The following is a 24,753-nucleotide window of genomic DNA, read 5'->3' as shown; positions in this document are numbered from 1 at the left end:
GTTATTGGATGCAATGGATGTATGCCTTATTATGGGTGCGTCGTGATTGGTCAATTAATTCGTCAAAGAGAAATTAAAGTACCCGTAATGTACCCGTATGTCGAACGCCAAGATATGGGTGTTTTCCCAGTTCTTTAGACAATACCATTAAATCGTTCCCATTATGGTAATGTTTTTCTTGTCGTTAGAAATTATTTTGATGACGAAAAGAATGCAAATAAAACGAAAAAAAGATTATTCGTGTGATTTAATCACATTCGGAAACAAAATGGTATCCTTAGCAGTCCACATTCAGACCCTGACTACGTTATACATACAAAAATTATAAAACATACCTACTTAGGTATAGCGAGACGAGATGTACCGTCCCATACAAACTTATTACAAAACCGGGAACTTCCTAACGTCTGTAAACTACGCTATGTACATAATACGATATATAAAATGCATATAACAGCTCGTAAGTGCGTTTCACATGAGGTATATCAAGATGTCATCTTGAGTGTATTGGTGAGGATGCGGCGCGGCTGTTGACAATAATCTATTGTTATTGAATATATAAGCTACTGCTTCTAGACAACCGCACAACCTGTCTGCAGGCCGTTGAGTACAAATAAGTTTTAATTCACATTAAAAAACAAAAGTTTTAAAACGTGAAAAAATACAAGTATTGTAATTGTGAACCATACAATCGTTTTAGGATTTTTCACAGGCACCATTTTTACTAATTCATATTTCGTAAATATCTATTCGAAAGAAAGTAATGCCAACCAATGAGGACCGAATTTAAACGATTATTGTCAACAACAACCAATTATACAGCCTTAGGATTAAGCTATTTAACCATCTATGCAAAACTTATTCCACCTTATTGTGTAAAACAATATAAGCGGCTGACGTTCCGTTCTTATCACTACATTACCTTAAATAAATCGGCGGATAATTCATTGACACGCAACGTTTTCTCGGGGCCAGATCTATAGTCTCTTGTCTACTTGGCCTTATTAATTGTACAATTTAGAATTTAGCATAGGACAAAGGAAGATAAACATCTATTACTTTGATAAACAAATATAAGGCGATTACAATCAATTTATAATTTTGATTGGTTGATTTACGGATCTTAAATAGTTAATAAATCCAGGATTCTTGTATTAGTTATTATATTCACAACAGAGAACTTCATTTTAAAAAGTTAATATTTTAGCATTTGCTAATAATCACCAATTATCATTGTTTCTGACAAACATAAATGAACATCTTGGCGGTTATTCTCTATGGCCAACTGCATACCTGAGCTTTCAATATATTTTATTGTTACATTCGAATAATTCAATAACCTTGAATTTCAATAACAATATCTGAGATTTTATTATATGTATTGATATTGGGACACTAAAATTTCTTGCATAATTTACATTCTGAGCGATGCAGGCCCTATACAGTATGTTCACAAAAAATAATAAAAATATACACAGTGTATTAAAAATGTTAATTGAAATGAAAAATTTACAAGCACTGATTCAATCAACACACAAATGATATAATGAGCAAATTGAAAATTAGGAATGGCGGTGTGGTTCCAGTATAATTATAATTATCCATAACATCAAACAAAGCGCGATGGACTGTCAAAACAGTAGATCCATTCATACGGGATGACACCACGGTAAGCAGCTTTCATTGTGACCAGACTCGCCGCTTTCCACCACACATTTCAACCAATGATATACGAAAAATACTAAAACTGCTCGCCATTTGTTATCTATTGAATTGAGCCTTACATAGTATTGCTCCAGAAAAAGCATAATTTAATGATTTGGGCTTACCAAGTGACGATGTAGAACATACCATGCTCAATTACAATGCGATCGAAATAATATAAACTGTTGACCTATTCTTTTATACTATATGAGAGGTTAGAGAATGCGCTTTGAGTTATAACACATTTTGTGTTTGATCGGAGTAAAGATAAATCGATTATATTGGGTCTTTAGGTGTCAACACAACTAGCAGTGCAAAATTTTATTTTAATGGTTGGCCGCTTCTAGTAGAATGGTGTAGAATTTTTTGGGTAAAGCCCATGTTCAGCAATTGGCTTCCATAAGTTAAAAAAGTTGGTTTTGAAGTAACTTTAAAACTTGTTAAGAAAATATCCCATATATGATTGTTCATGCCCGTATAAGTAAATTGCGGTTTCCTTTATCTCGACCGCATTGCATACCAAGAATTCATTCTCCAATAATTTCACAATTTATTTACACATTTGCCTGTAACTCGCAGAAGAGACTCATCGAACAATTACAAAATTTACATACGTTGCCCTCGCGTTACGAGTTACAATATAACCTATATATACAATATCGTCCATACTTGCTTATATCTATTTACATTAAAGTTTTTATGCTTTGGCTAACAATAGGGCACTGGCATTGTTTATTCCTATACTAATATTCCTGATATACATTAGGAACTAAATTTATTGTAAACTAAAGGTCTATCTAGTATGCGTCCGCGCAGTGTCAGGGCCCTGTCAGGACCGTGCGTCATCAGGGACAAATACCTTCCTCACCAAAGCTTCGTCGTAATTTACATAAATGTATATTTGTCGAAAAAAGCTGAATATACTTTAATATTGCCTGACAGCGTACGGTCTCGTCCCGGCCCTGACACTGCACGTGTTAGTGACCATATACATGTATTGGAACAAACTCACGCGCATTGGAACCCTATAATCTAATATTAGATTCTTACACGTCCTATAACTACACGATTGTAGGAATTTTGATTTGATATAATTTTCACATTTAAATCAAGTGTAAATATGTATCTGACTAATACCTGATGAACGATGGTCAGATGACCTTTAGGATCACTTACACTAACAAATAGTCGAATTTGGAAAGGAATCAAGTACCACACTTAAGTGTTAAAGTTCATTTTCGTCTAAAGTTGGCGTTTGCATACGTAAGTCTTATGCTATGCTGATGTCTGATTTCCACTAATTTAGGCAACCCCTAAAGTTAACAACATGTGCCATTAGGCGTCCCCTAAACCATATTATAAATAAGAAATTACAGAGAAATAAAATACATACCGAAAACGACAAATATGTACATTAATACTTTGATATCTGAATATCTAACGGGAAGACTTCGTTAGTACCGTATTGAATATTCTAGTTTATCTAGTCTTTTGATATTAATATTATTCCGTAGTCTCATCGGATGAGGTTTGAATAGTCAATCGGATTCAGGCCTAATGGCTTGGTTACATGATGCAAGTTACTTTTGTTAATTTACATATCAGTAACTCGCCTCGACCGACTTTGACGAGTCGCAAAACTCTGACAACTCACTATTATCAAATATGAAAACGCAAGTTTTAGTTATTTACATACAGAAACCTTCTAGAACATTATGGGTGACCTCAGCTGTATAACTTGCACACGGATATAGCCTAGGGCCGAATAAAACGAAAATCATTCCATGTAAATTATTAACTGACTCGCATAGGCAATGCTTATAAAAGGTAAACGACGCTACTCTCAAGTAGTTACACCTAAGAGTCAAACCCACTCACTAGCTTGCACTTTGTAACCAAGTCACTTACGTCCATATATTGAATAAAGCCGTGCATTACGTCACTGTAGCGTGAGTTATATGCCTATTAGCAATTTTTATTGGCTTTTGAAAATATCACGCGAGCAGGGTGTCCAATACTCATAGCATAGTTGATTTTTGACTCAATAGATGTCGCTATTGAGTTTCCTAAATGTATTAGTTGGTCACTTATCATGCCTAATGGAAAAGGTTTGACAGGTAAATAGCCTTTCATTACTGTTAGTAACTATGATCGTGTTACGACTGAATACAGTGATCTCAAGCTGACGGTTTATTCTGGAGTTAAAATTATTTTTCTCTGGGGTTGGCTGCTATCATTTGACAGCTTTCTTATAACTCTGCACTCAAAGTATTGACTAAACATCTATTTTTGTTTTTGTTTGGTTTACTTTGATTTTTTAATTCATTTATCTTAATCAAAAACCTTGTTTTAATTAGGCATAATAAATGACCAACACCAAACAAAACATACCACCCCGCTTGAATACCAAAATCATATCAAATCAAAACCCCATACCCAGCACTCTATTAGCTGGTGTTGGCGGACTTGTGGTTCTCCTCTTGCGTGTCATGCTCTATCATGGGCTGTGCCCGCGGCGACACCGGCCTGAACGTGCACTCCAGGGAGTCCGAGTCCGGCGTGCCCGGGGTGGACGGGGTGAGTCGGTCCGACGTGCACATGCGCTTGGAGAGCGTCGGGTCGGCCTCGTCCCAGCGCCGCTTGCCCGCCAGCACGTTGGGCCTGTTCACTGGACTGAAGCTCGACGCTCGGATCGCGATGGGGGACAGGCTCCGGCGCGTCGTGTACTTCCGCGTGGGCGACGGTGATACCACCGGGGAAAACCTGGAAGGGGTGGAATGTGAGTTTAGTGATCGTAGCTTTGAAAAATTGTTGCAATATGACCTGAGTATTGCAAATTATTTACTCGGAAAAATAGGTAGGATCAATCAAAAAAATATAGCTTGACTACCAAAACTGTATGACTGCCGCACTTACGTAGTTATAATATGTACGCGGTACCAATAAGGTGAAGTAATAAAATTATTAATCAAAAAGAATATAGTTGGTAGACATGACTACGAAAACTGTATGACTGCCGCAGTGGCGTAGTTATAGAGTACGACTACCATGCTGAGGTCCTGGGTTCGAATCCCGGGTGGGGACAAAAATTATGGTGACAGAATTTTTCCATCTGCAGTCACAAGCTCGGAGTAAGGGAGTTAGCGATGTGTGTACCCCCGTGCCTCGGAAAGCACGTAAAGCTGTTGGTGCTGCACATGATCTCTGCGGTCATGTCGGATTACCGTCTTACCGGACTATAAAAGTGAAGAACAGAGAGTGCACCTGTGTATTGAGCACTATAATATCTCCTCCGAACCTAGCTGATTTCCGTTTACATTGGCCGTGGCCGATATTCGGCTAGGAGGAACTCGAGTTTTGGATTCAAAAGTTGATTTTTTAAACGCACAAAACCTAAGATGTTTTTATTACATGGATACGTTGTCCGAGCTCAATACTGGCAAGACGAAAGTAAGGTAATTGTCCGACTTGACGGCCAATGAGCGTGCGGCACTAACGTTGTTACGTAACTGTCGATGTATATATATTCTTTTCTAACGAATGTATGCGGCATCTTTTTATTCCTTCTTCGAGCCAATTTGTAATTATATGTACAGGTACGTGACTTTATTATGTGCCATTTTGTTAGTGTATGACGCGTCTATTTGTAAAACGTCATTGCACAAAACTGTCTCCCATACCTAGGTATCCTAGTGGGTGAGTTGGCCAGCCCGGCGAGCGTGAGGTCCTCGCACGACTGTCCCATCTGCATGGCGGAGTGCACCTCCCTCTCGTGCGCGACCTCGCGCGTGTTGCTCACGTCCGCGCACTCCTCCGCGCGCAGCTGGTTCACGCGGCCCATGCGGGGGCCCCACGAGTTCTGTAGAGTAGATTTGAGTAAGGGATAAAAAGTGTGGAGTATGTCAGAAAATATAATATAGATATATAATTATTTTTTTATTGCTTTGAATGACGAGACTAGCTTTCCGTCCGCTTGATGGTGAGCGATACGACCGCCCATAAACAGTAAAAACACCATCCAACACCTTTAATTACAAATTATTGTTTGGTATTCCATCGCACTCGCCATTCTGAGAGATGAGGCTACAATATCCCTCAAACCGGAACACAACAGAAAATAGAAATAGACATTGCGGTATTTACAATAACCTACAATGACCTACCAGTATAAATTTCATAAATAAAACCCAGTGAAATTGCGGAATAAACTAGGAAAACTCGAGTCCAATATTTTCCTGGATCAGCAATTTTTTTTTTAGTATACCCTTGAAAAACATCTACAGTAATACTTGTTAATATACTCGATGATTAATATTTACACTGAAATACATTACATTGCCTATACGCTTACAAATCGTATTTTTGTTGCATACAACATTGTTCTATAGTTTAAAGAAAATATAATTCTCAAGTTGTCGGACATAACTTCATAATAATTCGTAATTTTTTTCTTAAATCTATATGATACCAATACATGGATAATGGCGTTGGTTATGTTTTTATATAAATTTTGATTAAAATTAATCTACAATATACCTTATCATGTAACCGTTTATTACGCCTACAAATAAAAATAAATGAATAGTGCCTCACAAAGGTAACTAATGCTTGACAACACCGTAAAACAGCAACATCGAAATGTATGTAAAATATATTACAGTTTTGTCCTGCTAACGGCAAATTTGCATAAAATATTTATCGGCCAGTCGTAAAACCACAAGCCAAGAAATTTTGTGCAATATTCAACCTTAAAACAATGACAAAGGCCCAACAATTAGGTATTAGTGAAAAATAAAATTCGGCTACGAGAAAGTAACTGAAAAACGAACCATTTATTATTATCTCAAGTCATGGCCTGAAATAAATTATTTTCATGGTAATGTTGCATTATTTATTCGTGCGTATGAACCTTTAGTGTCGAATTTTCCATAACGTTTCACAGTTCATCGTATTGATAGACTTCCAACGTCAATATACCAGCTTAAAATCTAACAATGCCATTTTCCAACGTATGTCCCGTCCTAGGAAATCCTGGGTAAATCTGGAGGGTTACCGGAACCGCACCAGCTCGGTATCATTTTGCTCATCTCCCCTTAATTGTACTCTAATGCTCCCTCACAATAATAACATACAACGTAGGGTCACTGCAGCGAAGTTCATCACGCTATGGGGATGTTTTAGCAATTTGATATGACTACTTAAAATTAGTTTACTTTTGGAAATTTTATTCGCACAGTGTTGAGGACAAGTCTAGTAAGATGAATCGAGATTCAACCCCGTGTCCCTATTAACCCCTGTTAACGGTATCTAGCATGCATATTGTCGGAGACAATACAATACTACGTATGTGACCAAAAAAGCCCAATTGAATTTCATACTTACTATACTAAACTTAGTATTGATCATATTTTTGTCACAGACGTTGAACTGCGCAGTCTCCGACGATATTGCGTATGAACTTACAGTAATGTTGACGTGCGGTGTTTGCGCATGCGCGAGCGGGCTAAAGCTGCCGCTACTGAACCGCCGCGTCCGCGACACGTTGTTGTTGCCGAACATGTTGAAGATCGACGTGTTCCTGCAACAACACAAATGAAACATACAACTCATGCGGACAACTTACGGTTATAGATATCTAAAACCAACTTAACTCGGTAGAAAGCATAATAATTAATAACAGTCGATATCTGATTCACTCGATTGTTTTTCCCAGCATAATGCCATAAGACTCCTTTCGTTTTAATAGATCAAATTGTGCCAAAGTAGCACAATTTTTTTTTATTAGAATCGAAAACCAAATCTATGATCTTCCAATCGTCAACCCATATATTATGATGCCACATATAATTAAGGTGTCAGACACGAACTATAACAACCAGTTTTTTTTTTTTTTTTTTTTTTTTTTTTTTTTTTATGGCAACCGATTCCTCTATACTGAGGAGTATTACTGCCAGTGTCAACTGTCATGTGACGCATTCATGTCTAAAATTATTGTCAAAAATAAAAATTTTAGGGTAAATTTAAGACAATGTGTTACTATTACGAAAGGTGTTAATTAATGATGCATGCTGACACAGAAGGTTAGTTTCAATCATAAATGTATATTATGAATCGTTAGGAATGAAACAAGTGTTTTTATATATATTTTGTTACTTAGGCTGAGGATGGATGATATATTAGCAGGGGAGAGGAGCCCGTTATCAACCAACATGTCATAAAAAGAAGGAGATGAGTAACGGGGACAGCTAAAAAGTATATGTGGAGCGGTTCCCTCATCCAGGCCACACTCACATATAGACGAGTCTCTTATGTGTAATTTATATAAGTGCACTGGAGACGAGCAATGACCAATTCTCAACCGAGATATGGTGGCAGAGATATGTTTGCTGAAACGTAATTTGGAAAACCAAGGCCTAGAAGTTATGTAAGGTTGAATTTTGTACAGGTTACCTCCTTTAAGGGTACTAGAGTTCCTCCAACTGGTGTTCCATGCCAGCTCTAGGTCTTGTTTGGCCAAAGTAGAAAGGTCAAAAGAATACACTGAGAAGTACTCATCGTTACCATGAACAATAGCATCTTTGGCTAATTGATCTACTGTTTCATTACCTTTAATACCTATATGGCCTGGAATCCAAGCCACCGACACTTGAATGTGTTCTACATTACATAATTTAATCAAATGCTTAATTTCTAGAGACAGTGGGTGAATACAATTTTTAGCAAAAGGGTTGCTAAGAAGAGACTGGACACAACTTTTAGAGTCGGAAAAAATTATAGAAGGCGAAATATTGTTAACTCTGATGTATTTAATACATTCCCTAATAGCTAAAATTCACCAGAAAATACCGAACAATAGTGTGGAAATTTATATGAAAAGGATATATTGGCATTCCAGTGTAAAAAAGCAACACCAACAGGGCTTTCTTTACTTAATTTAGAGGCATCTGTGAAAAAAATCTTAGCTTGGGGCCAACGTTTCTGAATAATGAGTTTTAATTTAGAATCTGGATTAGCAGTCTGTTTATCTATACCAAGAGATAACTCCACAGAAGGGGTTGAAATTTTAGAGCTAAACTCAACTGAAAATGCTGGATGTATTTTAAATTTATTAATAGCACAAGATATACCTTCTAGCCTCCTGTAACTTTCAATAAGACAGGGTAAGGGTTTATGATACCAGTAAGAGTTAGAAATAATAAATGAATTTAATAGTCTAAGTTTAGAGAAAAGAGGATGAGAGGAGTAATTAGATATTTTATAAATATATCTGTCTGACAGATATTGACGTCTGAGATAAAGAGGAGGGTCAGAACATTCCACCTGTAAGGCATTTGTAGGTGAGCTTTTCATAGCTCCAGCTACAATCCTAAGTGCTTTATATTGAACCAAATCTAATTTTTTAATGCTTTTTATTGCAGGGAGGCAGCAAAAGGGTGGCAAAATCTAAATGACTCCTCACAATAGCATTATATAATAATCTGAGGGAGTAAGGATGTGCTCCCCACCAGACACCCCTTAAACATCGCAAAATATTAATGTTGCTCTCACATTTATTAACAATATGGTCTATGTGCGCTACACCGTTCATTCTACTGTCAAATATTTTACCCAAAAATTTTACCTCTTTCTTTACTGGAATTAGGGTCCCATTGCACTCAACATCAATATGGGGTATCTGACGTTTTCTAGAAAAGACAACGACTACACTTTTGGAGGCTGATAGGTCTAAATAATTATTATTCAGCCATGAGGATAGTACAGTCATGCCACTTTCAATATTATCCTTTGCTACGCTTATAGAATTATTAGAAGAATAAATAAGGAGGTCATCAGCATACTGTAAGATATTACACCCATCCGATATGTGATGATCTATATCGGTAGTGTAAACATCATACAGCAGAGGGCTGATTACAGAACCTTGAGGTAATCCTTTCCATACAGTTCTAGTGGCAGCTTGAATGCCTGGATGTCTCAATGATATAGTCCTACCTGATGAGAGGTTAAAAAGAAAATTTGTTATCTTTTCAGGAACCCTTAGCTGAACTAATTTGTTCCTAAGGACCCAAAGATTAACATTATCATATGCCGCTGAAACATCGAGGAAGCCAGCTACCACTGACTTGTTTTGACTAAATGCCAACTGAATGTCAGTAGTGAAAATGGCATGACTATCGGAAATACTCCGGCCTTTCCTGAATCCATATTGAGAATCTGCCAGTAAAGAATGGTGCTCTAGGAACCATTCTAATCTGTTTTTTATCAAGTGTTCTACTACTTTGGGCATGGTAGATGAGAGCGCTATAGGCCGATATGAAAGTGAATTACAAGGGTCTTTCCCTGGTTTGGGAACGGGTACAATTAATTGATGTTTCCAATTTTCCGGAATAGCTCCAGAATCAACAATTAAATTAATCAAGTTTAAAAAATAACTAAGGGAACTATTCCGGGATTTTGAAAGAAAGGAATAAGGGATACCATCAGGACCAGGGGAAGAGTCCCTGATATGGCTGAGTACTAATTTTAATTCTTGAAAAGTATAAGGGGAGTCTAAAATAGAAGAAATAGCCCGGGGGGAATATAAATAGGGAATTTGATAGAAATTAGGAACTGAAGGGGAGCTAGCCTGTCTAAAAATCATCTACCCAGCTTATTGAGTGGGAAGAAAGGGAACGGTGATTACGAGACAATCTATAATACTTAATTTTTTCCAAACGAGAGACGAAGGAGTTTCAGGCGTTATAGACGCACAAAATGTGCGCCAACCTTGACGTTTTTTTACTTAAAAAGTCTTTTCGTAGCAGCACTTGCATTACGATAGTTTAGGAAAGAGTCAAGGTTAATGTCAGTGGAACAGAGTGCTTCTGCTTCATATCTCCTTTTAATAGAATCAGTACACTCTGAATCCCACCAGGGGGGGGAAGGGATTTTGCCTAAGACAACATTTTTTTATTAAATATCGCCTCTGCAGAAGCAAGTATAGAATCTTTAAATCCCTCACAACATTCTTTAATATTAGATAACTGAGGTTCAGGAAGCAAATTCGTTTTTCTTCAAGTAAAGCGCCATAGAGACCCCATTTAGAAGAATCTATGATGTAAGGTAGAAGAGGAGGAAGAATAGGAACATTAATATTTTGAGAAGGAAATGAAATTAGGATAGGAAAATGGTCGGAACCATGAGAGTAAGGAAGACGTGACCACGATAATAAGGAAGCTAAAGAGGGAGAGCAAAAAGAGATGTCAACATAACTGGGTTGAATATTGGGCGGAGTGCGGCGAGTAGGGGACCCATCATTTAACACACATAGGTCAAATTCGTCTAGGAGATCCAAAAGTCTGTTACTGAAAGAGTCATTATTTGGAGCACCCCAGATCTGGTTGTGGCAATTGAAATCACCCATTAATAATATAGGAGGGGAAACAGAAGATAAAAATCTACGTAACGTGGGAATAACCGAGTTATCCCGTCTCGAAATATATACAGAAATAAAAGAAATATTATTAAAACGAAGACACACCAATTGAATGAGATTGCTATTATTTACAACTAAATTTTGATTAAAAGTTAAATTATTTTTTATTAAGAGAGCTGCACCGCCCCACCCATCACTTCTATCGTCTCGTAACAATACATACCCGGGAATTCGATATGGAGAATGTGGTCTTAACCACGTCTCGGAAATAGCACAAATAAATGGTTTATATTTATTTAAAATAAAAGAGAGGTCGGTTTTATTTTTAATTAAACTTCTACAATTCCACTGAAGAACTAGGTCCATGTTTTAAGTAATTAAAAATAGAAAGAGTAATCGTTTGAATAATATTACAGGCAACGTGGTTCGGTAGATTAGAGTCAGTTATAACTTTAATTAGAGAGGATATTAAATTTTGAATAGAATTAGGTAACAAATCTTCTTTCGATGCATGTTCAATGGAGGAATCACATTTTTCTTTGTTGCTACTCAGTGCACAACCGTTAGGAGAGGAAAATTCGAAAGATTTTAACAATTCTCTATGCGCCTTTCGGTCAAAAGATTTGGGAAGCGAAGGTCTTGAAGGGGGTTAAGAAGGACTGTTTTACGATAGGACTTAGAGGCAGAGGATTGACTGTCATATACGTGAGATGAAGAAGGGGTTAAATGCGGAGATGGATTAGGGAGGATGATAATACGTTGGCATAAGACTTTTGTGTCGAAGGAAAATTTGACATTGCTTCTTGATAAGAAACATTGTGGGAAGACATAAATTTTTAATATTTGCTTGCCTATTATGCTCCACGCAGGTTTTATTAATTGCGAAATGATGCCCTGCACAAAAATGCAAAGAGCATCAGAATCCTCCACAGTGCAAGAATCTCCAGAGTGATTTTCTGTGCATTTATAACATCTGGGTTTAGATCTGCACTGTGCACGAGTGTGCCCAAACCTACAGCAATTATAACATTGGATGGTTGGATATACATATTGTTCAACGTGTAACAGTGTATAGCAGCAATATATTTCTTTAGGCAGCACTTGGCCGTCAAAAGTAATGACGACAGTTTGGGTAGGAACCCAACTAGAACCTTCAGGGGAAGAAATTTTCCTACTAAGCCTACGAGTTTTGATTATACTACCCGATTCAGGGGGGAGTTGAACTAATTCAATTATATCATTTTGCGTCCACTCAATAGGTATTCCTCTAATCAAACCAATGCGGGAAATGTTATGAGAGGGGATATAAACTTTATATTTATTTAAAGAAAAAATTGGATTATCAATAAATTTGTTCGCATCATTAGCCGTTTTAAACGTCACAGAAAGTCTATTGCGCCCAATTTTTTTAATGCCGTCCTGCAAAACACTATTTAATTTGTTTTTATAAAGGAAAGCGCCAAACTTGATAGGGTGTAATGTGGCCCCGTTTGTAGGGGAGGATTCAGCTAACTCCACGTAAACAATAAAGGGACCACAATCACTACTGGAGTACCTTGACCTTGTGAGCGGAAGAACTTGACCTTGAGGCTGAGAAGGGGAATAATTAATGTATCTTCACTTAAATTTGAATTTGATAAAGCTTTTGTAAATGTAATGCTGAATTATTAGACGACCTTTTTTCTTTAAAATTGGACTGTCTTTTTAATTATTTTTAAAATATTTATTTTATTTGAATTAACTTGAGGAAGGCTAGGGGCGGCTGAGGTAACATAAGATGCTACATATGAGGCCGTAGAAGGAGATGGAGACGGGGAGGGAGTAAAACCTTTCTGGTTTCCAATGTTACTAAGCGTCGCATTATGAGCAGCTTGAAAATAATTTTTACCAGCATCTGGTGGAGGATCGGGCTCCGGCCTACGATCATTAACATCAAACTCCATCCTTTAAACACAATTAACAATTAACGGATGTCAACAAACACACGACAAAACACTGAACGAGCCACAAACAAAACTTACCACAATGAAAACAACAAAACAATTATTATATATTTAATTTACATATATATACTTATATAACACTCAATTAAAAAAATAATATATAGTAGTAGTAACACTTAAAAAAAAAACTTAAAAACTTATTTTTATTTAATTATCTCTCAACATAACCTAAAAAGTCATGAATGACGCACGGTAGTTCTCTGAATCAACAACCAGGTTCTAAACACTAACAACTTTCAAGTACTGTTCCAGGGTAGCAGATTAATATAGTTACACTTATTATTCTTCCAGACAAACATCGACAAATACAAATTATGTCATATCGTGAAGATAATAAATTATATTATCAGATAACGTAACACGTCTACTTGGTCATATCGAATTAGAGTTCAAGGCCGTAGTGTTTAACGACTTATTTTTTTTGCCTAATTACGTGGACTTATGCACATTGTTACATAATTATGAAATATCTAATCTAAATATAATACCGAACACACATGGCGAAAAGTGGATCCACTGGTTGTAACCAGTGAAGGTGTACCTCTGCCTATCCTTTCAGGAATAAAGGAATGATTAATTAAAAAAAAAAAAAAACAATTAATTTATATTTCCCATTTAACCAAACTTAAATAAAACAACGCATTTACAATGTTTATAAAAAGGTCACCTGTAAAAAACACATCCGTATTTAAAAAAAAAACTTATTTATTGCATTGGGGATTGTATTCAAGTTGAGAATATATCTAAAAATAATCTAGCGAGAAGAACCGACATCAAGATGAATATCATGTTGCCTACCCTCAGGGCACGCACCACTAACTTCCAAATTACCTATTGGATCAATTTTAATTAACGCCATCTAACGGTGAAGGAAAACATCGCGATGAAACCTGCATACCTGAGAGCTCTCTTTAAACTTCGATGGCATGTTTCTGCCGATCCCAACCGTATTTGACTACAATAAGTAAAGAATAACCTTAGTTCCAGAGGCCCATATCCAGATGCAATAGAGTGCAATCTTAGAGAAGGCAGAGTGGGAAATATCCTGATCCGACGTGAATACCTAAGTTTTATTACAGTGGAAGAAGTGTCAGAATCACGCAAAGCGGCAATACATAGTCTCTGTCTACCCCCATCAGAATAGAGACGTGACGTATGTAATACAGGCTGATATCACATAAAACAATACGCACAGAGCACTAGCCGACCTCAATCTACAGCCATAAAACTATGATTAGAAATAAAAAAAATAATAGGCCGTTCGTAACTTATACTGCAATCACACCATTAGAACATTTAGGCCCGGCTCACCTTGCATCGAAGGCCAGTGGACGTTGTTTTAGCTGATAAAGAGTGCACGCACAATTGCATTTTTGCATGATACCGACCACTTTACAGCACCCACATTTGCGCACGCAAAATACATTTTACAAAACGTTCTTTCCTATTAAGTATTAATGTGGAATTCCCCCGCATTGTGTGTAAAGGCAACTAATATATTCCAGGCAGAAATAACGCACAATAGAATGAGTTTTACTTTCCAACGATAACTTACTTAGACCAAGAATTTCTTATTTACATTACGTTCTGATACAAACATAAAGGAAAACGTGAGTTAAGAAAATTAATTCACATATCAAAGTAATTCATTTAATAGATTCTTTGTAAAATATGAATGTAAATTGTTATTTTAATTTTTTTTTCTTTGTAACAATAATAGCTTGCATGTATACGCGGTAACAATTCAAATAAATTAAAAAACGTGACACTAGAAAATTTAAGTAATAAAATAACATTTAAAAAAACTACAGTCGAATTGAGAACCTCCTCCTTTTTTTGTAAATAGTAATAGGAAATGTGTCTTCATAGGTAGTGGTGATCAAGAATATACCATGAAAAAGCTTTGTCTACGATAAGCCAAAAAGACATGGACAGTGATCCAGAGTGCTGCGCACACGCATTATGTTCATTAATTAGTTACCTTTGCCTACTTTCCGCTTTAAAAACAACTAAAATGTTTACCAAGAGTCGATTGCTAATGATAATATCACTGTATAGACAATAACTTAAACCGGAGTAACACAACCCTGTTAGTATAACGTTACTATATACAAGTTTGTTTGAGAAAACAACTACTTGCTTGATGAATTGAAAAAATATAAACAAAACGTGTTTACAATGTTGTTATGATTGATGACGACACGTCGATCATACATCGGCTTAGGGCTGATTTACCACCATCAGATAAGTTATCCATTTGATAAATTATAAAGTGACTGAATAGAGAGGTCAAACGATTTATCCTTTTTTATTCATACAACTGCAATTTTTGTATCAGTATAATAATAATATTAGCCCTGTATTTTATGTATACTGTCCCGCTACTGTACACGGGCCTCCTCTACTACTGAGGGATTAAGCCTTAGTCCACGACGCTGACCTAGTGCGGATTGGTAGACACAAACCTATAGAGAACTTTTAACGTATGCAGGTTTCCTCTCGATGTTTCCTTCACCGTTAAAGCAAGCGATAATTCACAAACGAAACACACAATTTTTTTAAGTACTTCTTAAAATATCTGTAAAAAACTTTTCAGGTATGTAGATTTCCTCACGAAGTTTTCCTTCTCCGATAAAGCAAGCAGTAATTCACAAAGAATACACACATGATTTTAGAAAACAGAGGTGTGTGCCCTTGTTTCAAATGAACCTGCAGACATTCGTCACGGCAGTCCTTTCCACACCCAACTAGGCTATCGCCGCTATTTATCATATCAGTATATTTTATTTCACGAATAACTTTTATCTGATGATTAATCAGCTCTGAGGCATTTAGAAACTATTTAGAAGTTGCGATAGAATGAAGAAATTCACCGTGTAATTTCTAGGCATTATTTTTAAGACAAGCAATTTGTTGGTCGCGATGTAGCGTCACGCCTGTCCATACAATTTTACTAAAATGCCTGAGACTGTATTACAAAATACTGCACGGTAGCGTATTGCGTTCAGCGACATCAAATATTAAATCTTATAATTCCTATATTCTAGCATCTTTACAAAGTTTTACGGTGCAGGAGCGATTATGTTCATAAGACAGATAGAGAAGACAGATTAACCTATCCGTGAATGATAATAGTGGAATTACTGAACTATATGCAACTAGCGGCTGTGGAAACGTCTGTTACCTAAAAGAAAAAAAATCTAATTTGGATATTAGAACTGAGCATTTCTGACGCTCATGATTAGTAGATCAGAGCTATATGCGACTATTAGGTATACTTATTTATTAGTTACCTTAAATAAGAAAGTTTGTAGAGATGTTCGGATTTTTTAACTAAACGCACAAACTACTGAAGGAATTTGGATGGGCACACAGCTATATCCTGGAGTAAGAGAGTTTCGGAAATTATGCAGTGGAACCTGTATCCCGGGATACATACTTTACGAAGGCGGAGTCGAGAAGCAACACTTATTGAGACATAATAAATTCAAATATATTCACACGTGTCGTATAAAATACACAAATTTATAAATAGTCTACAAAAATGCCAGCTAATGAGAAAAAAATTGCATAATTTCTATTTCTAATACGCACGTATTCGCCTTTGTCGCATAGGAAACGCAAATTTTCGGGTCAACGGTACCGAATCCGAACGGGGTCGCATCTTCTTTGTTCTCAGATGTTAATGCGTCTTTAGAAATTTGAAATTTATGTATGGCTGCAGAACAAACATTCATTTTGCATACATAAATGTCAGCGTTTCATGCATGGATTGAAATGCTAATGCTACACTTTAGCATACTGGCCATAGGTCTTCGAAAACGAAAATTGGAAACACAATCGCAATGAAATTTACCAAAACCAAAATGCAGACGAAAGTCCCGGATCTTGAATTTTTTGAAGGCGGGGCAAAATCTGGATAATGCTTCCCACGGCCATCAATATTTTTACTTTTGTCATCATCATCATCATCATCATCATCGTCATTTCGCGCCCCGTGGGAAATAATTGTTGTGTGTAATGTACTAGGTGTATCAGTAGCCAAAGTAGCGTTAATTATGAGTAGTGTATTCTGCTAAGTTTGGATTTGCCGCCCTCTGAATTGGCCGCCCGGGGCATGGGCTCAACTATGGCAGTGCACCTGTGTATTAGCACACACTTGTGCACTATAATATCTCCTGCGTACCTGGCTCATCTCCGTTGAAATTGGAAATTATTGCAAAGATAATGAGATTTTGTAGATCAAAAACGTGAGATAATATTCACATAGTGAATTAATTTTTTAATCTAATCTCCACAAAATCTGTCACCAAATATGAAAGCAATCGAGTTATTTAAATTATAAGATTTAAAAATAAATATGAGGAAAAATATGTATGGATTTGTATGAAAATATTAATTATAATTAATTAGCCCCATACTCTGTTAAAACTTACTTTCCATTCTTAATGCGAAGTATTAAAATTAATTATAGTAATAGAAATACAAGTTCTTGATTAATCACCGTTGCTAGTTCGACTTGAATAATTAAAAAGATATTAAAAAAATATTTTATGTCCTAATATTTATCCACATGTTAAAAACTCATTACAATATTTTGGCACGAGCCGACAATAGCAAAATTATGAAGTTGTGCCATGTTACGCAATTCAACACGAGTGTATCGATAAGTCAAAGGGAATATGGGTTCAAGACTTTTTCTTTGTGGGCCCGGCAAAGTAGCGGCAGAACTATTGACACAAAGTAAAACGCTAACATTTTTTTTTTGTTGGTGCACGAGAATTACCCCACTGCACCTGGTATAGAATAGGGTCAAATAGAATGTCGACTGACGAGAGATGATCACCCCTCGACGGTCGAGATATTTATGCCGGCCTGTGGGAACCGGATATATACAGGCTGATCCCAGTACGCGACATGATTACGTGGGCCACTATGCCGGGTTTTAACACCTTGTGTACAGTGGTCTTGAAGATGAGTTGCAAGCGTTTTCACCTGGACATTGCCTATCTACATCTACTGTAGTGTGGTCTATTGACGTAGTTCTGCACACAGGAATCCACAGGCTAATCAAACTTGATATAGCTAATAAAATAGCTGCCATTCACAGATTTGTTATATCAGACAACTGTCCAAGACATCTCCAATGTTTATAGAAGGCAGTTCCGGCGATTTTTTACCAACTCATTGAACGAAGAAATATTTTTAAATATGTTACAGAAAGATAATAATAATAATAATAAATCAGTTTATTGTCTTATTACAAAAATGATAACATACATATTCTCATACTTATACTGTAATAAAGACAAAAGGAAGCGGCTCAGCTTGTGCTGACCGGGACAGTAGTTCCGAGCAGCGCTGGTTTTCAGCCTCTCCTAACTTCCTAGGATGCTATGCGGAAAGTGTATAGCGTTGGCCTTCCAAGCGACAATTAACATTTTATGTTTAAGTAAATTAAACTATCATTATCATGTGGATTGAAAAACTGTGTTCAACTAGCAGTGGCAAAGTGTCTATATAACCCGATTCATGCAGGCATCCCTTTATGTAAAATTTCTGTAGAATCTAAATATCATCAAAACTCTTTTCAAACCACATTTATGCATATTAGTACTTATATGTTGTGTCGGGTTCTCTTTCGGAAAATTTCACCATCCGCCACTGTCAACTAGCGTTATATATTTCACTTTAAAGCAATCAGCTACCGGTCCCTCACCAAACACATCACAATTCATAACATATTTATCAATGTTATTTATCCTTTCTCGGAACGATATAAACAATTTAGCTATCGTCGTGTCGCCAACGAGAGAAGTAAACATTATTGACAGGTATTTGTTATGATAAACATAGAATGTACTACATATGATTCGGTAGGAAATGTTTTGTTGAAGTGGTCATTCTTATTAATATCGCGATATCACTTAAGTTATATATAACTAAGGATCAAAGTTGATCAAGGGTGTACTGGCGGTAGGTCTTTCATATGTGATAGTCCGACTGGGTAGGTACCAACGCACCGTGTCTATTTCTGCCGCCAAGCAGCAGTATGTAGTTACTGTTGTGTTCCGGTTTGAAAGACATTATAGCCAGTGTAACTGTTGGACATAATATGACTTAACATCTCAGGATAGCGAGCGCAGTGGAATACCAAACAGTACTTAATTGTGATTCTACTATTTATGGGCGGTCGCATCGCTTACCACCAGGCGAACGGCGAGCTCGTCTCATCATTCAAAGCAATAAAAAAATTGCACCGACCGATTTGAATAAACGATCTAAATCGCTAGCTTTTGGTTATCGGTATCTTAGATCGACCGCAAAAATGAACCAATTAGAATAGTTTGCCATGCTACAGATAACCTATTGTGATTGGTTTAATTTTCGGGATTGATCCAATGATAGCTTTTAGAACCCTTTAATCATTCAAGCCTAGTTTTTTTATGCTGAAATGGCAGTAACGCTACTGCACTTGATAGTAAGCGGAGTGGGGTCCACAAAAGATGGTAACTGAGGAGGGATATTTACCCCTGGGCAGTTGGTAAGTTGTGCCGGCCTGGCTGAACAAGATTTAACTAAGGCCGCTTCCGAAGATACACCTAGGTACGTGGGTGGTCGCTATCCGGGCGGACACAAAGCATATCCTACCATCAGCAAAGTCCACCACCACCAGTCTTTAACCTGATCCGTGACTTCGCTAAGTAGGTTCTCTCTTAAGTGATCACGAATACTAAAAAATGAATTAAGAGATATCTTTTCGAATGTACTGAAACATAAAGGTCCGAACGTGTCGCAAATTAACGCTAAATGAAGAAAACGCGTTTAACTACTAGGTATTATTATTGGAAATATTACTAAAGTGGTGAAGTCATTAATATCTATACAAAGGTTTATTGGTACATTTAATACCTATTACTCGAGACACCCATAGGTATAATGCAATATATTATAATACAATGGAAGTCTGTCCTGTTTGATTCAATTTGTTCCCGCGATCCACAAAACAGCTGAACAGTTCTCGATACAGCTTTATTGCGAATATCGATGGCTCCTATGTAAACTATCATATCTGAGGATATTGCCATATTCACTTTTTTAGCATTAAGTAACCTAGATAGGTTTACTACCAAACCCATCCATTTAAAAAAAAAAAAAACGAAAATAAATATCATTTAAAATATACATTTACTAACTTTTTAACGGATTTGATAGTAAACAATACCTAGATAACGAAACACTAAAAAAAATATGTATATTGCTATTCTTTCAGACACGATAGTTTACTTAGGAGCCATCGACATGCGAAACACAAATAAGCATATAGGATTTAAAAAAAAATACGATAGAACGTTGGGCAATATAAATAAATCCATAAGAATCGCATCACAAGCACAGCTGGTATGTAATGGCGGCCTTAACTGGTGCGAGGGCCCGGCACAGGGGAGCGAATAAAATGCGTAGGTAACATGCCTTGTATGTTAGTTTATGGTCTAAAGAATAATGGTCTTCTGCTAAGGCATCGCGCTACGCCCTCCGTATAACGCGAGGCTCCAGGCATTCCCCCTAAGGCCGTCACTGCTCGTACTCAAATTAGCTATGCACTTCATCAGGGAATAAGTAACCTTCCGACAATACTAGTACCAATAAGTGAGAAAAATTGGTTTAGATCTGATTACTATTTTAGGAATTGATAATGACGCGAGCGGAGTCGCGGACTAAAACTAGTTTTGTGTAAGATGGTGTTGTGAATCACCAGTCACCACAGTGTGGGCGAAGAGAATTATTAATTCGGTATGATTCAATAGGATTCTTAAAGGTTGAGATATTAAAAACTGGTAAATAATGCTCAAACCAAGTTAATAACTGTATGATTTTAGGTATTCAGCATAGAAATTAAACGGAAAAGTCTGCCATGGTACATCATTCAAGAATTAGGTATAACTGCCAATATAATCAGGAGTTTTATTTAAGTCACGGTACTGAAGAACCGGCGATAGCCTAGTTGGGTGTGGAACGGACTGCCAAGACGAATGTCCGCAGGTTCAAATCCCAAGGGCACACACCTCTGACTTTTCTAAAATCATGTGTGTATTCTTTGTGAATTTATCGTTCGCTTTAACGGTGAAGGAAAACATCGTGAGGAAACCTACACATCTGAGAAGTTCTCTATAAGAATTTCGAAGGTGTGTGAAGTCTACCAATCCGCACTAGGCCAGCGTGGTGGACTAAGGCCTAATCCCTCTCAGTAGTAGAGGAGGCCCGTGCTCAGCAGTGGGCAAGTATATAATACAGGGCTGATATTATTATTATACTGAAGAACCGCATCTCATGCCTCGAAAACCTCTACTACATTATAGGGTTTTAGTCATTACGCCGATAGGGTATAAACCCTAGGCCATAAGGCCTAACTTCAGTACGCCACAATCCCACCCGAACCAAGGCATAAAGGCGGGAACGACGAAATACCAAAGAAAGATCTTGCATTTTTACTTGCACTCTAGGGGCTAGCCATATCATATTGCAGTCAACTATTCTAAGATACACTCCAACATGCCATAAATTAAAAACTTAACCTTCACAGTTGCTACACTTAAAGTATTGCTTCTATGTAAAAATAATTAAGTAATGTAAAATCTGCCTATCCCGCTATGATGAATGAAAGGGTCCTTTCTCTATAATATAATAGGAATTCAGTTTGAATTGAGGAATTCAGGAATTTAGCAGAAGGGGATAATTAAAACATGGAGCTGATATAGAAGAAAAATCTTGGTTCAAATATTCATACATAATAGCCTAGTTGGGATTGGAATGGACTGTGAGGACAAACATCCACAGGTTCAAAACCCATGGAACACATCCAAACTTTCATAGTTACATGAGTGTATTATCATTTATTGTTCACTTTAACAGTCAAGGAAAACATTACAAGGAAACTTGCACACCTGTTTTTTTTATGTTTTATGTAGGTATATATATATATATATATATATATATATGAATTTTGTAAACCTGGAGTAGGCCCACATGGTGGAATAAGAGCCTACATCCTCTTAATAGTAGAGGAGGCCCATGCTCAATAGTAGGCAGTATATAATACAGGGTCATTATTATTATTAAACAATATTACAAGCTGAAAGAATTCAGCACTTGTATATTTATATACCTCAATTACTTTCCACTGAGCTACAACACATGTACCTATAAAACACAGTATATTGAAAGAGTCGAAGATCAACATGCAGATTTGAATGAGCAATTGCGACAAGCCCTTGAGTCCAACAATAAAGAACCAATTGTGGACATAATTTAAAGCAACACTCAATGATAACACTTGTTACTAATGTGAGATGCCTTACACTTCTCAGAATGTATCTCGGTAATTCTGAGGGGAAAATTTACCACTTTATCCTTCAATATAATGCTAGTTAGATAAAATAGTTATTTTTATGTGATAAAAATTGATACAATTAAATTGTGGTAGCCAAAGTTTGTCTATTCAATATCAGAGATTGTTACATGAGTGCATGCAATATTCATGTGGGATGTTCATTTATGGAATAACTTCCATGATAGAAAGTTACCTCTACAGCACTCAGGGATAATATACCTTCTTATAAGTTAAAGAATTTTAAAACTTGCTAAGTAGTTTTTGATTTTATCCATTACAAAAATATAAAAAATATTTTTCTCTTTATATTCATTTAAACACATGAGATGCTCATTCCTAATATGGCAACATCTTATCCATGCCTCTGGATAACAAGGCAAATATAGCACTTGTGTGACAGTTTGAGACAATTGGCATACTTGTGTCAAATGGCATGAGATAGCCATCTTTAGCCATTCAATACTCTATCTGGACAGCATCATGCTTACCATCAGGTGCAGTGCTTGCTGTGCCAGGAGTTAAAAAAAATTCTGATGATAGAACACAGATGTCTAATTTTAAATGCAATGCACTCGTCAACCAGAGGCATTTAATGTTAAGGTGCATACTGCACTGTAATAAAGTGTACATATGAACATTGTAGTGACAATGTTCTTCCACTTAAATCATTAAAAATAATTATGGGTATTATACACCTTCACATTATTGAAATTACATTTATAAACTTAGTTGCTTTTTTAATGTGCTGTAACATAACAAGGCTAACTATCTCAATTTCATTATATATTTAGATGGAACAGGGAAAACTCACAGTAATTAAATGAACTGACCAGTTGTACCTTCTGTGTGCATAAAAGAAAATATACACACATACATTTGTGCAATCAGCAGGCAAAGTTATTGTTATCTGAAAACAAATGCCTAACACAACAAATATTTGCATATTTATAAGCTCAAAATCACTGATATTGTATCTAAGAGGTTTAATACATAAAACAACACATAACAATTTACATGAAAACTAAGCTGGCATACACAGACATATCAACATATTACTCAGACAATGTTAATGAATCAATTTTCTGCATTAAATATGTACCTGTCAGTATTCCTTAAGTATTCTTGTGAAGCCAACATTTACTACATGCAAGTGCCACAAGAGTCACATATTGAACACAATACATAATGACAGTGCGACAGGGAGAGCAGGGCCCGGGTCATACGCGCACACATCGACACTAAGCCGCAACCCGACACTGTAAGCCGACGCCAGGCTGCCGCATCATCTCTAAATATTACGACACCAATCAATAATCATAACAAGAGCGTGTCGTGCTCCGACAGCGCTAAATACAGCCACTGCACCCACAGCCGACCTCAGCAGCTGTCAAAAATAGTAGCGTAGCAACAACATAGCAGACCGTACGAGGCATGTGCGCAAACTTTGTACTTTACCTCGGCGTAGTATTCGTCGTCGGGGAGGTGGCCGCCGTAGAGGCCGCCTCATTGATCAGAGGGGCGCTGCTGCACCTTTTCAATATGTTAGGAGCGTCCACATCCATTATCTTTCGGCCACCATTCGTCCACTGACGTACTATGTAGTTATGTGCATCGATTCGCCGACACGATTAGCTCTCTATAGTTTATGTAACACTGTAAGTGCACTTGCAAACGATCTAATAAACAAATCACACTACCGTTACCACTACATACATATTATTTTTTACGCGTAAATGAAAGGATAATACAAAATAAAATGAAAATACGCTACTCGCAAAGCTAAAAAAGTGGCTCGGAGCTGACCTGTCAAATCGCCGAAGTAATGGTGCGTTCTTATAATGTAATCTTTCAAAATGTATAACTGTAGCATTTTACAAATTATAACTGGATTTGTTACTATATTTAAGTAATAACTAAAAATAAACTAGTACATAATTTATTTAATTATTAGGCTTTAAGTCAATAATTATGTCTTCTCAACGTAATAATAATTTAATAATATTTCATAATTTATTCGTATATTCTGATCACATATTTATGTCAAAGTTTGTAATGTGCGTTTCGTTTTACGAAGGTAACATTGCTACAATATATCAAATTATTATAAATAAAATGCATTCAAAATAAATATATCAAAATTTAAAAAATAAAAATGCAATTTCATTACTTATACAAATAATACCAATGAAAATCATATTTATGAGTTATTATAGCAAAATTTAAAAGCGATTTCTATTTAT

General features: G+C 36.5%; 1 protein-coding gene and 1 long non-coding RNA gene across 3 annotated transcripts; one reads left to right on the top strand and one right to left on the bottom strand.

The window, feature by feature from the left end:
- Nucleotides 1-232: 232 nt before the first annotated feature.
- LOC115443261 lies at nucleotides 233-24,342 on the bottom strand. 2 transcript variants are annotated; one of them, XM_030168605.2, is made up of 4 exons: nucleotides 23,969-24,342; nucleotides 7,168-7,282; nucleotides 5,385-5,563; nucleotides 233-4,467 (listed from the first exon to the last, which is right to left on the bottom strand). In XM_030168605.2, the coding sequence occupies exons 1-4, from the start codon at nucleotides 24,073-24,075 to the stop codon at nucleotides 4,152-4,154; spliced, it is 717 nt and encodes a 238-aa protein (XP_030024465.1). In that variant the 5' UTR covers nucleotides 24,076-24,342; the 3' UTR covers nucleotides 233-4,151. The 2 variants fall into 2 exon arrangements, with proteins under 2 accessions (XP_030024465.1, XP_030024482.1); XM_030168622.2 differs by lacking the exon at nucleotides 23,969-24,342 and adding an exon at nucleotides 23,613-23,784.
- Nucleotides 7,957-10,317, top strand: LOC119190284. The gene is made up of 3 exons (XR_005112836.1): nucleotides 7,957-8,864; nucleotides 9,123-9,630; nucleotides 9,736-10,317. It is a non-coding gene; the product is annotated as an uncharacterized LOC119190284 (long non-coding RNA).
- Nucleotides 24,343-24,753: the final 411 nt, after the last annotated feature.

This window comes from Manduca sexta, chromosome 23 (assembly GCF_014839805.1).
Source record: "Manduca sexta isolate Smith_Timp_Sample1 chromosome 23, JHU_Msex_v1.0, whole genome shotgun sequence".
NCBI classification, from domain to species: Eukaryota; Metazoa; Arthropoda; class Insecta; order Lepidoptera; family Sphingidae; genus Manduca; species Manduca sexta.
The sequence above is the reverse complement of the archived record's forward strand: the minus strand, read 5'-3'. Positions and strand labels throughout refer to the sequence as shown.